The sequence below is a fragment of the Nyctereutes procyonoides genome, unplaced genomic scaffold (assembly GCF_905146905.1).
Source record: "Nyctereutes procyonoides isolate TBG_1078 unplaced genomic scaffold, NYPRO_anot_genome, whole genome shotgun sequence".
In the NCBI taxonomy this organism is placed as follows: Eukaryota; Metazoa; Chordata; class Mammalia; order Carnivora; family Canidae; genus Nyctereutes; species Nyctereutes procyonoides.
Window position 1 is genome coordinate 19,272,501 of NW_026575048.1, and position 14,496 is coordinate 19,286,996.

The window sequence follows — 14,496 nt, forward strand, 5'->3', positions numbered from 1 at the left end:
CCCCTCCCTGCTGTAACTCACTCATAGCCCTGGATCCTGCTTCATCCGTTCTTGGCAGTACTTTGAGGCCTTATATCTTGGGAACAAACCCAGCGGGGTACTAAAGAGGAGGAGCCTGGGGCAACTGGCAGCATCAGGGAGAAGCCCGTGTGGTCCCAGGCAAGGGCGCCTGGCAATCTCCAGGATGGGCCAGAGGTCGTGGCTTCCTGGGCTTGCATCCACTAGCACAGGAAACCAGCCAGCCAGGAGGCTGAGTCACAGGACGGGTAGAAGGTGGGCTCCATTCTGCCTTTAGATGGATGAGCGCATCCCCAGTCCCCACGCCATGCTCCTCCCTTGGCCACAGAAGCTGGGCCTTTCAGGGCCTGAGGACTCCATGGCTCCATTTTGCCTTTTTTTTTTTTCTTACAGAATCAGAATGTCAGGCATCAAAGGTCTGCAAGGGGTGGTAAGGAAGACGGTGAACGATGAATTGCAAGCCAATATCTGGGACCCACAGCACATGGACAAAATTGTCCCATCACTGCTTTTCAATCTGCAGCATGTGGAAGAGGCCGAGAGGTAAGCAGGCAAGGCTGGAGCTTGGGCAGCAGACCGGCTGCCTTTGCCATCCGCTGGGGACCCACACGGCTTGGGCTGCTTGGTAAAGCCTAACTAAAAGGCCAGGGATCGTGGTTTTGTGGCTTGTTCTGCAATAAGCCCAAGGCCGGCTCCCTAGGAGCCTTGGGTCTGGCCTTCTGCCAGCTTGCTGTACCCCCTACGGTCTGCGTCCATCTGGAGGGAAAGACAGTAACTGTGCTGGGCTCCCTGAGCGAAAGTGTGTGCTGGTAAGAACACACAGAACCAAGAATCAGGTTATCTCTGTCTCCCCGAAAGCAGCAGGCCAAGTCAACTGGCTCCAGTTACTGAGGACTTTGCCTTCCTCCCTCCCTTCCTGATGGTATTTCAGCCCCTGAAAACCCGCTTGACCAGCCAGCAGCCACTGGACACAAGTTGCAGGTCCTGCGTTTTAATCTGGGAGCCCTCAGACGGGGGATCCAGTCTGTCCCTGCGCCTCGCTCTCCCCGACTGTGAAGCGGGACGCAGGGAAAGGCTGGTGCCCCTGTGCACCTGGGCTGTGCCCCGCGCTGTCCCGCTGTCCGCGCAGAGCGAGGTCCTCCCGCACTCGACTCCGTGCAGCCTCTGCGGCTGGGGACGGGCGGGGGGAGTAAGTGCCCCCTGGTGGCCCTTCGAGGAACTGCGCCTCACCCACCAGCTCGCCCGTGGTCTCCGCGCTCCCGGAGACCTTGAGGCTCCTTCCTCTGTCCAGATCCCCGCCCAGCCCCTGACACTTAGGTACCACTGAGTCACACCTGGGCCAACCTCCATGCCTTTCTTTCTTTTTTTCCCTCCTTCTTTTTCCTCTTCCTCCTCTCTCCCACTTACTTATGCCTTCTCTTACTCTGCCTCCCTCTCTTCACACCCCATCTTTTTCTTTCCCGAGCTCCGGGGCATGGAGACACTCTTGGTCCGAGCCTCACCAGGCCCACTATGTGCAGGCTATCTGCCCTTCCCGTGAGGGCACATGTCCTCAAGGCTTTCCAGAAAGAGAACTGGATCCCTTCTCCCGTGATCTTCCTCTACCCTGGGCTTCTTTACCCTGTTTCATCTCCACCAGCCAAGATATCTCCTACATTATCTCGTGCAGCCCACGGAAAATTCCTGCCTGTCTTAGTGCCACCACTGGCAAGGATGCAGCGTAGAAACGCAGGCTGCACGAAGCCTGCCTCCGGCTTTGCTGGCTGCCCCTTACCCCCACACACTGCTTGTTTCTATAGCCGCTCGCCCTCGCCCCTCCAAGCACCAGAGAAGGAGAAAGAGAACCCAGCAGAGCTGGCCGAGAGGTGCCTTCGGGAACTGCTGGGCCGGGCTGCCTTTGGCAACATCAAGAATGCCATCAAGCCTGTTCTCATGTGAGTGCCCCCTGCCCCTGGCCGTCAGAGAACTGTTTCAGGTGCTGGCATCCTGCTGACTGACTTGGGGAGAGGGGAAGGAGGTGTCCGGTGGTGGTGCTGTGCCCAGATGGTCCTCTGTGCCTGTGTTCCCTGCACTGTGACAGCAGAAGCTACCCCACAGTGGCCTAGCTCGGTGTTGGGGAGAGGTGCTGGTTAGGAGGCCCCCCAGAACAGAAGGACAGTGCCCAGCTTCACTCCTGAGTCCACAGCTGTGGGACTCTAGTCCTTGTCTTCTCTCCAGCTCCTGCGCCGGGACGGCCCCGGGGTCCCTCATCCCCTTCCCTCAGGGCTACCTATAACCTTCGCTGCCTGGGAGCCAAACCAGGGGCTGGGTCTCTCAGGAGGTCCCTCTCCCTCAAGCTTGCCTGTCCTCCCTCAGTCACTTTGCCTTTCACAGCCATCCCCCCATATTTTCTGCCTCACAGCCACCTGGATAACCATTCTCTTTGGGAACCCAAGGTGTTCGCCATCCGTTGCTTTAAAATCATCATGTACTCAATTCAGGTATGGTGGATCCCCCGGTCCAGCTTTCACCCCTGGCCCAGGGCATCTCCGGGTGGCGGGGGGGGGGGGGGGGGCAGGACAATGTGCTAAAGGAGAAAGCAGGGTTGCTCTGTGACCTCTTCCAAGCCCCTACTTGTCGAGACATGCCGCTTCATTGATCTAGCCGTGAGGAAGGGCGGGTTTCAGTTTTATTTCTGATCCAGCACAGATCAATACTTTATAAAATACAATTAAGAAGAATTCTTAGGGTATCTGGGTGGCTCAGTCGGTTGAGCATCTGTCTTTGGCTCGAGTCATGATCTCAGGGTCCTGGGATCAAGTTCCACATCATGTTCTCTGCTTGGTGGGGAGCCTGCTTCTCCCTCCCTCTCTTCCCCTCTGAGCTCTCTCCTCACTCTCTCAAATAAATTTTTTAAAAAGTAAAGAATTTGGGGATCTCTGGATGGCTCAGTGGTTTAGTGCCTGCCTTTGGCCCAGGGCGTGGTCCTGGAGTCTCAGAATTGAGTCCCACATCAGGCTCCCTGCATGGAGCCTGCTTCTCTCTCTGCCTATGTCTCTGCCTCTCTCTCTCTCTCTGTGTGTGTGTGTGTGTGTGTGTGTCTCATGAATAAATACATAAAATCTTTAAAAAAATAAAATCTTTTTTAAAAATCTTAAAGAATTCTTAGAAAAAGTAAACGAAAACTCATGCAAAATACAAGCCCACAGACCATACCGGGCATCAGCAGCAGCAGCATCACATTGCTTACTAGTGCTTACCTTCAATTTCTGTACTATCCCAGTGTAACTCGGCTACACTTTGTGCAGCACTGGACTAACCCTGTAGCCTGTGGGGCCCTTATCAGTATGACCTGGGACCCGGGAACAATGAAAAGAAAGATAGTATTTTAAACTAGTTTTTGACTCCCTTGAAGTGGAAGGGCCCAGGACAACTCTGGAAATAGAGGTCGTCACTGGGATGGGGCTCTGCTCCTGTTGGACCAAGGTGGGGGGACACTAAGGAGATGGAACCTGGGTATGTAGGCACCACCTCCCGCGCCCACTGGCCTCAGGACCTCACTCTTGTCCACGCCAGCCTTTGGGTCCCAGTCCAGGGCTGCCCTGGCGCAGAGGCCATGTGGGGGTTGCTGTTTGGGGCCAGCACGTCTTCCTCCCCCCAGCCGCAGCACTCCCACCTGGTTATCCAGCAGCTCCTGAGCCACCTGGATGCCAACAGCCGCAGCGCGGCCACGGTGCGGGCGGGCATCGTGGAGGTCCTGTCGGAAGCTGCCGTCATCGCCGCCACCGGCTCTGTCGGTAAGGGGGCGCTGAGTGACAGCGTGGAGGCCGGGAAGCCTCCCAAAACAAAGCACTGCCCTCAGCGGGAAGCTGCCTCCGCCTTCCAGAAAAGGGCAAGGGAGCGCAGGGAGGTGTCAGAGACGGTTTTCCTCGGAAGAAGTCAACCAGGGCAGGTGTGGGGCAGAGGAGGCCTCTGGCTGGAATGCAAGACAGGGGAGAGTGAGCGGGGGGGGGGGGGGGGGGCGGAGGGAGGGGGGAGGTGCCAGCCCTGGATTTCGGGTGTTCCCTTCACTCCACACACTCCCCGACCCCGGCTGCGCCCAGGGCCCACTGTGCTGGAGATGTTCAACACTCTGCTGAGGCAGCTGCGGCTCAGCATCGACTACGCCCTGACCGGGAGCTACGACGTGGCTATGAGCCTGGGCACCAAGATCATCAAGGAGCACGAAGAGCGCATGTTCCAGGAGGCGGTCATCAAGACCATAGGTGGGACCGGGGGGCGGGGCCGGGAGGTGGGCGGGGCCCTGCGTGGGCGGGGCCCTGCGTGGGCGGGGCCCTGCGTGGGCGGGGCCTTGTGGGCGGGGCCGGGCGCTGCAGGGTCAGTCCGGGTTGGGCGGGGCGGGACCTCCTGGGGGCAGCCTCCGCCGCCACCGGGACCTCGACGCCCCGGCGCTCTAAGAAGGTCGCCCGCTCATGTTGTGTTCCCCGCGGACGTCGGAGAAGATGGAATCAGTCACCGGCGCCCACAGCTCTCGGACTGGCCTGAGCCGGGCCTGAGGCAGAGCACAGAACGAGGTCCGCGGGTTGCTCGGCCTGGACTCCCAATCACAGGCGGAGAGCGGCGAACTCTTCCTGCACCCAAGCCCCCGGGTCAGGCGTGTCTGATGCCTCCGCCCTAGAGCGATTGGACGGGAGGAGCGAGGAAGAGAAGAAGCGGGAGGGAGCACAGGGAGAAGGCCGTGGATGCGCTCCTGGCTGCGGACCGGGAGGACCGGGCCTCCCCGCCTCCAGCGTGCAGGGCTCCTCACTTCAGAGCCTCCCTGCTTAGCACCGCGGGCGCTCCCCTCTGCTTCCCGGAGACACTCACCACAGCCTGCGGAATGACCAGGGAAGGAGCCGGAGCCGGGGAGTCCCCTGGCGTCGTCTAGGTTTCTCCCTCTGCGTCTTAATGGTCTCCCTAGAGACGCAGCCGGCACTCTGGGCAGTGGTTTGCTCAGGTGAAGGGTGGGGGGCAGACCCTGGCAGCTGGCAGCCTCACCTGGGCCCCATCCCTTTCCTGCAGGCTCCTTTGCCAGCACGTTGCCTACTTATCAGCGCTCCGAGGTGATCCTTTTCATCATGAGCAAGGTCCCCCTGCCTTCCCTGCACCATCCCATGGAGACAGGGAAAACAGGGTAAGCCTACCAGCCTTGCTCCCCTTTCTCCTCTATCGGCCGACATTCCACCCCAGCTTCCCTTCCTGTGTTTTCTCGCTGACTCCTTTCTCCATTTTAACTTTCCTGGTCCTGCCCCCACTTCTCTTCTTCTATTCTCAAATCCCTCAGCAGGCTTTAGTGGGGCCCTCGGGTCCCACAACAATTCCTCAAGCTTCCCTACCAATAGCTACCTCCTACTTTTGAGGCAAGCCAATAATTCTCTGGTCTGCTTCCTGGCCCTGGAAGTCAACTGGAGTCCTGGGTAACAAGCCTCATGGAGAATCTAATCACAAGGGGCCCTGGGCAGGGAAGCATGGGATCTCTGCCCACATCACCATCCTAGCATTTGTGTCTCTGGTCTACAGAGAGAACAGGAACCGGCTGACCCAGATTATGCTGCTGAAATCCCTCCTTCAGGTGAGCCTCTCCTGTCCCCATTCCTGCTCTGCCTCTATGGGAGGCAGCTCCTCCAAGGGACCAAGAGAAGGCTACCATATACAGTGGTTCAGGTTGCACATGGCACAAATATGCCCGGCCTAAAGAGTGAATGAATAGGGGGGCTGAAATCCAACCTGCCTTACACTCTAGCAGTCTGGGTATCCACAGAGCTGGGTCACCCAGAGCAGGCTGGATACTGTCCCTAATGTTCACAAAGTTTCCTGATAGCCTTGTCAAACATCATCTCTGAATTGGGATGGCATCTTTAGTTCCTGCCTTTTTTCCCCTTCCAAGTACCTCCCCAGGTCCCTTCTACCTGTTGCTCCTCTGCACTTGTTCTCACCTCTGTCCCCTGGCCACTAACTCTGCCTTCATCAGGGTTTTACATTCCTCTTCTTTACATCATTGCAGCCATCACTGGAGTCCAGATTCATTATCCTCCAATCCAATGCCATCTCCATGATCAACTTGTTAAAATCGGCATAGCTTCCCTAGAGATTTGGAGCTATCAGTCCCAAAGGGGTCCTGGAATCTGTGTATAACAGCCCCTCCCCTACTATTCTTACACACGGCCCCACCTAAGCTCTGGACATCTCACAACTAGATTCTTCTCATGGTTGTCCTTATTTCCATCTGCCCTCACCAGTCACACATACAATCACAAGAAGAATTTTCTAGAAATGCTCCTTTTCAAATAGTAGGTGGCAGTGTACAATTGATGTGCCTTCAGATTTCACACTTCTCAGACTAACGGTGGGAAATCCCCAGTCCCCTTCCCCTCCCCGACTCCCCATCTCATCCCATAGCCCCAGTCTCTGTTCAGTCATACTGAAACACACACCCCACTCACTCCCATTCACACCTTGTCACCTTGTCACTCCCATACATTCCCTGTCCCGAGTCCACACCGTTCATGTCATTGTGTTTTTATAAAGGCTTTTTATGCGGGCACTGCCCACATCTGGTGACCTCCTTGGTCTGTGTACTCCTGCCATTTCTGCTGAGCTTACTCTCATTACTCTCACTGCATTCAGCTCCTTATCAAGGTGACAGTTTGGGGTACACTCATATCCTTCAGCTGATGTTCACCAATGATGCCACCAGGCTTTGCTAGATCCCCTGGGGCCTACTGAATCATCAAAGGCATTGTTTTGCAATATGAACTTAACAGGAAATATGTTTTGCTGCTTGTGAATGCTTTTACAACATCATATATGATGTGTCTACTGATGCCCGCTGGCTTTAACCAGAAGACCCCAGTAAGGCTACGTAGAAGAGATGTAACAAAATGGTTGTTTTATGTGTGTGGGTTCTGGTTCTTCAGCCCAACTGTATGCTCTTCCACCATCTCTCCATGTTGTTGTGACTGTCCACGCTCTTAATGCAACATTGTGTTTGTGGTAAGCGTTCACTGGCTGCGCTTAGATGGCTGGAACATTAGGTTCAGAGGCTCCTTGGCTCCTGCTCCCCTCTAGCGCTTACCCCTTGCTTGCTTTTAACAACCTAAGACCTGTCTAGGTGGTTGTTGGCATGTTCAAAAAAGTTGCATCAGGCATCCAGGGCCTAGGGTGGAAGACAGAGGACCTGGGTTGGGAGATGTTGAGAGAGATTGGGTGCATGAGAGCCTCCCTACACCGGGAGGGCCAGCATTCCTAAGCATGGGCATTCTGGGTTCCCTTGCAGGTATCCACAGGTTTCCAGTGCAACAACATGATGTCAGCACTGCCCAGCAACTTCCTTGACCGCCTTCTCTCCACCGCCCTCATGGAGGATGCAGAGATCCGCCTCTTCGTTCTAGAGATTCTCATCAGTTTCATCGATCGTCATGGCAACCGCCACAAGTTCTCAACCATCAGGTGAACTTGGGGTCTCCCCTCCAGTTGGTGTGTGATGGGGGAGAAGACTCCCGATAGGCCTCACACCCAGGTGAGAGGACAGTTCCCTTATTTGGTGGGAACCAGCGGGAGCAGATCCCGGACATTGACCCTGGGGTCCCATGGGGGCAGGAGAGATGGAGGGGCACCTTTCCCAGGGAGCCTGGGGATGGATTGGACATGGGGGAGACCAAGAACAGGTACTAAATGGAGTTAGTGGGTGGGGAGGAAGGAAGGGGATGCAGGTTTATCCGTAAAGACTGGGGGAGAAAAAAAAAATTAAGAAAAAAATAAAAAATAAATAAAAAAAGACTGGGGGAGGAGGGAAGGGAGGAAGAGAATACTCTGGATCAGGATTTAAGAAAAAGCAACAAGAATTGGACAGGAGAGAGGATGAGAACTTGAGGAAAGTGGAGATTGGTCTAAGAACCAGAGCACAGTGTGGCTGTGACTCAACTAACAATGTCAAGATGAAACTCAGTGACACCACATGAGCTCTGACTGGCCTTGCACAGGGCTAAGGCAGCCCCTCGTGTCCCCTCTCAGTACCCTCAGCGACATCTCGGTCCTGAAGCTGAAAGTGGACAAGTGCTCCCGACAGGATACTGTCTTCATGAAGAAGGTTAGCAAGTGTGACCTCAAGCCCCAGTGAAGCCCAGGTGGGCCAGGCTCTGTGGACCCCCACCTCCCAGCCCCCTAAGTCAGTGCTGACCACTGCCGCTAGGCCTGCTCTCTCGCTTGCTCTTTGAGCATGCTTAGTCGGGAAGACCAGTTGACCCATGGGCGGGGCAGGGGCGGGGCAGCAAACCCCCAGGGTCAAGCCCAACACAGAGGCCAGAGTTGGGAGCACCTGCTGGTGAGCCTAGCCGGAGCTGAGCTGCAGGCTGTGTTCTCTTAAACACAGCTGAGTTTAGGCAGCAGCTTCTGATGCTGGTTTCACTACATTCACCCTTCCCTAAATGCGTCCTGCACCTTTGCTTCCACTGGGGTCTGCTTTAAAAGCATCCTCTCCCTGGGGTGCCTGGCTGGCTCAGTCAAACAGCATAAGACTCTGGATCTCAGGGTCATAAGTTTGAGCTCCACATTGGGTGTAAGCATTACTTAAATAAATAAAACTTAAGAGAGAGAGAGAGAGAGAAGGCATCCTCTCCCTGAAGGTGGAGGTGGGGTACACACAGCTGTTGTGCCACCTGCAGATTGGTCTTCCTCTCTTTCTCATTGCCCTTCCTGCCTCCACCCCCACCCCACTGCGAACTTGCCCCCCCCATCCCCCACACCCAGCATTCCCAGCAGCTCTACAGACACATCTACTTGAGCTGTAAGGAGGAGACGAATATACAGAAGCACTACGAGGCACTCTACGGCTTGCTGGCTCTCATCAGCATTGAGCTGGCCAATGAGGAGGTGGTGGTAGACCTCATCCGCCTGGTGTTGGCTGTTCAGGTGGGACCTGGGTGGGCATCTCATAGGGTTGAGATTGGGGCAGGGGACCACCAAGTTGTGGCTGCTCAACAACTAACTGTCTCAGAGCCCAGGAATATTGCACCCATGCTTGCCCATTCCTCCAAAGACCACAAGCCATGGTTCTGTTTGGGGAACCACCCAAGAATGCTTGATTCATGGCTTTAGCCCATCCCTGCAGCTAAAGGAGAGCCAAGGAACAGGGTCTTTCAAAAACACCCTTTAGTCCCTAGTATTTCGAGTCTCACAAGGTCTGAATGAGACTCCAAGGAATACCAAGAGGTTGCTCATAAACCCCGAGTGATCCCAAAACAAACTTTTCTAAAGATCGTCTGGTTCCCAAGGTTGGCTGTGTTTTAGAATTACTCTAAGCATTATGAAAAATATATATTCCCAGTTCTCTCCCCACATCTGGAGATCTGGAGATTCAACAAGCCTCTCTCATGACTCTTAGCCAGTGCTTCACTAGATAAGGCTTCAGACTTCCAGAGTCTTTCTGGGTGGAAGTGTACTCTCAAAGATGCTGAGAATTGGGGTGGGTCCTTCAGACCTGAAAAGACCGGGGTGTCCAGGGTCCTGAAGCTAGGTGGCATCATATCCTACCTAGGAGCAGGAATGATGGCAACCCTGGGAATTCAGTGGTAAAGAATCTTAGGCCACCAGTGTTAAATCCTGCAAGGCCAACCCAGCTGCTATGACTGTCTTAACTCTAGAATTTGAGATTCCTCTGTGTCCCAATCCCTAGTAACTATTGCAACTCTTTCAACTTAAAATATGGACCCAGTTTAGCAAACCAGTCCAGTCCCCCCAAGAATCATTCAAGGTCTATATTCAAGGATACAGCATCCTAGAGGTAGGATTAACGATGAGGGTTTGGACAGTCAAGGTCACCAAAACTGGCACTGCAAAGTAGAGAATAGGTCATCACCCCTCTACTCAAGTATTTATGAGCTCCCAGCTCATGGACTGTTCCAAGGATGATTCACTTCTGCTTTACTGAGGATGACTTCTGTCTCCTGGGAAGTTATGAGACAAATGCTGAAAAAGGCTTAGTCTAGAGAGATGGGCCCTCTCTACAGAAGGTTGGAAGAGGTTGGGTGGAGAGTGGGGCACCAGTGTAATTTGTCAATCAGAAAACTCCAGGCCCCTCTGTGTCGCCACAGGACGTGGCCCAGGTCAATGAAGAGAACCTGCCTGTGTACAACCGCTGTGCCCTCTACGCACTGGGCGCGGCCTACCTGAACCTCATCAGCCAGCTCACAACAGTACCTGCCTTCTGCCAGCACATCCATGAGGTTGGTGTTCTCGTGACCCTGAGAGCTCAGGAGGCCCTTGGCTTTCAGTTTCCCCAGAATGACTTTTCCTTAATTACCTGAGCCCCTGTGCTTAGTCTAGGCATTGAGGAAGGGTTGGTGGAATGACTAGGGACAGTGAGAAGTTACTAGAGGCAGCCTTTCCTCCTGTATGACAGGACATAGCATGATGGGGAGCGCCACAGGCAGGAACCAGTACCCCTTCCTCATCTGCTACCTGCCCGCCTCTACTTCCTGCCGCTCTGTGCTGCCCCCACTCCCAGAAACCCAGCCACTCATGCCTCTCATGTCATCTGGAACTAACTCTAGTTTTTTTTAAAGGTTTTTATTATGAAAGTTTTCAAATATCACCAAAGCAGTGAGTAGAACATTGAACATCCATATAGCTATCGTGCAGATGAAATAGTTAGGAAGGTTTTCCCCTTTTTTCTTTAACTCGTTTTCTCTTTTTCTTTTTTTTTTAATTTTTTATATTTTATATTTTTGTAATTTAAATTCAACTTGCCAACATATAGTATAACACCCAGTGCTATGAGAAAATGCTCTGCATCACTTGCCATCAGGGAAATACAAATCAAAACCACAATGAGATACCACCTCACACCAGTGAGAATGGGGAAAATTAATAAGGCAGGAAACAACAAATGTTGGAGAGGATGCGGAGAAAAGGGAAGCCTCTTACAGTGTTGGTGGGAATGTGAACTGGTGCAGCCACTCTGGAAAACTGTGTGGAGGTTCCTCAAAGAGTTAAAAATAGACCTGCCCTACGACCCAGCAATTGCACTGTTAGGGATTTACCCCGAAGATTCAGATGCAATGAAACGCCGGGGCACCTGCACCCCGATGTTTCTAGCAGCCATGTCCACAATAGCCAAACTGTGGAAGGAGCCTCGGTGCCCATCGAAAGATGAAGAAGATGTGGTTTATGTATACAATGGAATATTACTCAGCCATTAGAAACGACAAATACCCACCATTTGCTTCAACGTGGATGGAACTGGAGGGTATTATGCTGAGTGAAGTAAGTCAATCGGAGAAGGACAAACAGTGTATGTTCTCACTCATTTGGGGAATATGAATAATAGTGAAGGGGAATATAAGGGAAGGGAGAAGAAATGTGTGGGAGATATCAGAAAGGGACACAGAACATAAAGACTTCTAACTCTGGGAAATGAACTAGGGGTGGTGGAAGGGGAGGAGGGCGGGGGGTGGGGGTGAATGGGTGACGGGCACGGAGGGGGACACTTGACGGGATGAGCACTGGGTGTTATTCTGTATGTTGGTAAATTGAACACCAATAAAAATTAATTTATAAATAATAAAAAAAAAACACCCAGTGCTCATCCCATCATGTGCCCTCCTTAATGCCCATCACCCAGTTACCCCATCCCCCCACCACATCCCCTTCCACAACCCTTTGTTTCCTAAGGCAGGAGTCTCTCATGATTTGTCTTCCTTTCTAATTTTTCCCCACTTAGTTTCCCCTCCTTCCCTTGGCCCCTTTTAGTGTTTCTTCTTTTTCTTATTTTAAAGCAAATCTCAGCTCTCATGTTGTTTTACCCTACCTGTATCAGCATTGTGTGTAAAAAATATGGACACCTTCCTACATAATCACTGTGCTATTAACATACCTAATTAAGTTGCCAATAATGCCTTGGTATTATCTAGTACCCAGTCTATAATCAAATGTTCTCAGTTGTCCCCAAAAGACATGTTTTAAAATATTTTAAAACATTCCAAAGTCGGGATGCCTGGGTGGCTTAGCAGTTTAGCACTGCCTTTGGCCCAAGGTATGATCCTGGAGACTCAGGATCGAGTCCCACGTCGGGCTCCCTGCATGGAACCTGCTTCTCCCTCTGCCTGTGTCTCTGCCTCTCTCTGTGTGTCTCTCATGAATAAATAAATAAAATCATAAATAAATAAATAAATAAATAAATAAATAAATAAATAAATAATCCAAAGTATTTATAGGTGGAATGATGTAATGTCTAGGATTAACTTTAAAATACGCATGCAAAATGAAATAAAATAACCCTTGGGTCTCAGCTGGTTTGGGGGTGCTGGGGGGCATGGGAGAGGGTGCTGTGTCACTGTGCCCCCCCAGCATGGGCCTGTAAGGGGACGTAGGAAAGGCAATGCCCAGACAGCCTCTTCATTAAAATAGCAGCAGCATGGCCTACTCACCTCCTGCACATACTTGCCTGCCAACTATCCTCCCACTTCTTACTGTCTTAATAACTTTCGCTTTTCCTGTCAAAAATTTGCAAAGATTTCCACGTGTGACTGCTCATCAGGATGTTTCCACAATGCACCAGGGTTTGGGGAACCGTGTGACCTGTGCTCCCTTTTTCATGTTTATGCAGAAAACAGGAATAGGGCATAGGAACAAGAAACTGCTGTCTCCTGGGGGCTGAGTCCCCTGCATTTGGAGGACACAATGCATACCTGTCATTGGGGATAGCCTGAGCAGTCTGCCTGGGCTTCTTGGGGTACTCTACGGGTCACTGTTGATTGGAGTTTCTGCCTTAGCTGCCCAGCTGTAGGGTGCTGTGCCAAGGCATTTGTGGGAGGAAGGAACTGCTCGGAGGGGAGGGAGTGCCATCATTTGCCTATTTGGAGCTCCCCTTTCCTGTCAAACCCGGCTCTTGTATGTGGTTCCTCCTGACTCCAGGTGATAGAGACCAGGAAGAAGGAGGCTCCATACATGCTCCCTGAGGATGTCTTTGTGGAGAGGCCCAGGTAAGGAGCACACCTGTGACATGGTCAAAGGCACCCAAGGCAGCAGAGTGAGAAGGTGGGCAGTCCGAAGCCAGGGGCAGAGTCCTTTATGAGCACGAGGGTCAAAAGTGGACCCTACCCTGTGGCCCAGAAATCCTAGGTCAAGTGGGACTTTGTCATGGGGCCATCATCCACGCCTTGAGCCATATCAGTGTGTTGTGTGATAATGTGACATAACCTCTGGGAGCCTTGGCCAAGCCCATGGGATGTGCATCCTGGAGGAGCCATTCCTGTGAGACACTAGACCCATCCTAGGGGCATCCTCAGACTGCAGTCTGTGGGCCAGCATCTTGTCAGCCTCAGAGAAACTAAAAAAAAAAAATACTGTGAAAAAGCAAAATGTCCAACAATAGGGGGTAGCTTTGTAAACTATGGCCTTTCCACCACAGTGGTTTGGAAGAAGAGTTCATGTGAAACACGCACTGTGTAATCTGTAGATAAAAAGGATCAGAGAACAGATGAATTCAGGGGTGGGGCGATGTGTGCATGTGTGCAGAAGGCACCTAAGGAACCTACATGACCGAAGGAACTCATGCAGAATGTAGAGATGTTGACTCTGGAAAGTGGGACTTTGCATGATGCATGTTCCTTTTATAATCAAGTCACTAGGAAATCACTCTGGTTGCCTCTTTCCTTCTTTGTCCTGCAGGTTGTCCCAAAATCTTGATGGGGTAGTGATTGAGTTCCTCTTCCGCCAGAGCAAGATCAGTGAAGTCCTGGGGGGCAGCGGCTACAATTCGGACAGGCTCTGCTTGCCCTACATCCCTCAGCTGACAGGTAGGTGCTCCATGCAAGCACATCCAAGCCTGCCCCCTGGCTCTTCCTCACAGGACAGCACCTGGGTGTGAGGGACACGGGTGCCCTTCGCTCGGCTCCCCCAGCACCTTGCATGTCACACAGAAGCTGAAAAACGTAGTGGAAGTGAGAGCCTTCTGATTCCCCCACCTGTTCTCCCCAGGGCAGGATCCTTGGGAGAAAGTGGCCCATGAGCCAGGCAGGAGCAGCCCCACGGAGCCCTAAAGAGCACACATGGACTGTGCGAGTTCTCTGCTGTTTACTTCCAGAAAATTCTTAGACAAGTCTCCTGGCATCTCTGAGTTTCAGTTTCCTTGACTACAAAATAGGGCTTAATGACACCTGCCTTAGAGGGCTGGTGGGAGATGCACACAGAATAATAAAGGCAAAGGCACTTTAGTAAATGCTCCACAAGTGACAGCTAGCTACTCGTGCAAGTTGAGATGTCACATGCAGCACCTTTGTGTTCCTCGATGGTTTCAAAATCTTAGCCACAAACAGCAAAATCACCACCCTAAGGTGGGCAGAGGAGGCCAGCAGCCTTCAAAAAACCTGCCATAGCCTCAGTGTGTCCTGAGCTCTCCCGGGGCTGTGGGCTTGGCAAAGGCAGGGGGATTGGGAGACAGTATGAAGGGTGTGATCCTGG

The 14,496-nt window shown here is 52.6% G+C and overlaps 1 protein-coding gene across 5 annotated transcripts in view; it reads left to right on the plus strand.

Annotated features, from left to right (window-relative positions):
• Positions 1-14,496, plus strand: part of EFR3B (EFR3 homolog B) — an 89,396-nt gene that overhangs the window by 67,838 nt on the left and 7,062 nt on the right. For 3 of the 5 annotated variants that reach the window (XM_055327552.1, XM_055327548.1, XM_055327551.1), the window contains exons 6-18: positions 412-561; positions 1,818-1,952; positions 2,420-2,498; positions 3,659-3,794; positions 4,101-4,262; positions 5,059-5,170; positions 5,557-5,608; positions 7,313-7,485; positions 8,050-8,125; positions 8,785-8,946; positions 10,128-10,259; positions 12,949-13,016; positions 13,705-13,832. In XM_055327552.1, the coding sequence (XP_055183527.1) occupies positions 412-561; positions 1,818-1,952; positions 2,420-2,498; positions 3,659-3,794; positions 4,101-4,262; positions 5,059-5,170; positions 5,557-5,608; positions 7,313-7,485; positions 8,050-8,125; positions 8,785-8,946; positions 10,128-10,259; positions 12,949-13,016; positions 13,705-13,832 (1,565 nt within the window). The remainder of the gene's footprint in view (positions 1-411; positions 562-1,817; positions 1,953-2,419; positions 2,499-3,658; positions 3,795-4,100; positions 4,263-5,058; positions 5,171-5,556; positions 5,609-7,312; positions 7,486-8,049; positions 8,126-8,784; positions 8,947-10,127; positions 10,260-12,948; positions 13,017-13,704; positions 13,833-14,496) is intronic. The other 2 variants (XM_055327549.1, XM_055327550.1) reach the window with 2 other exon arrangements.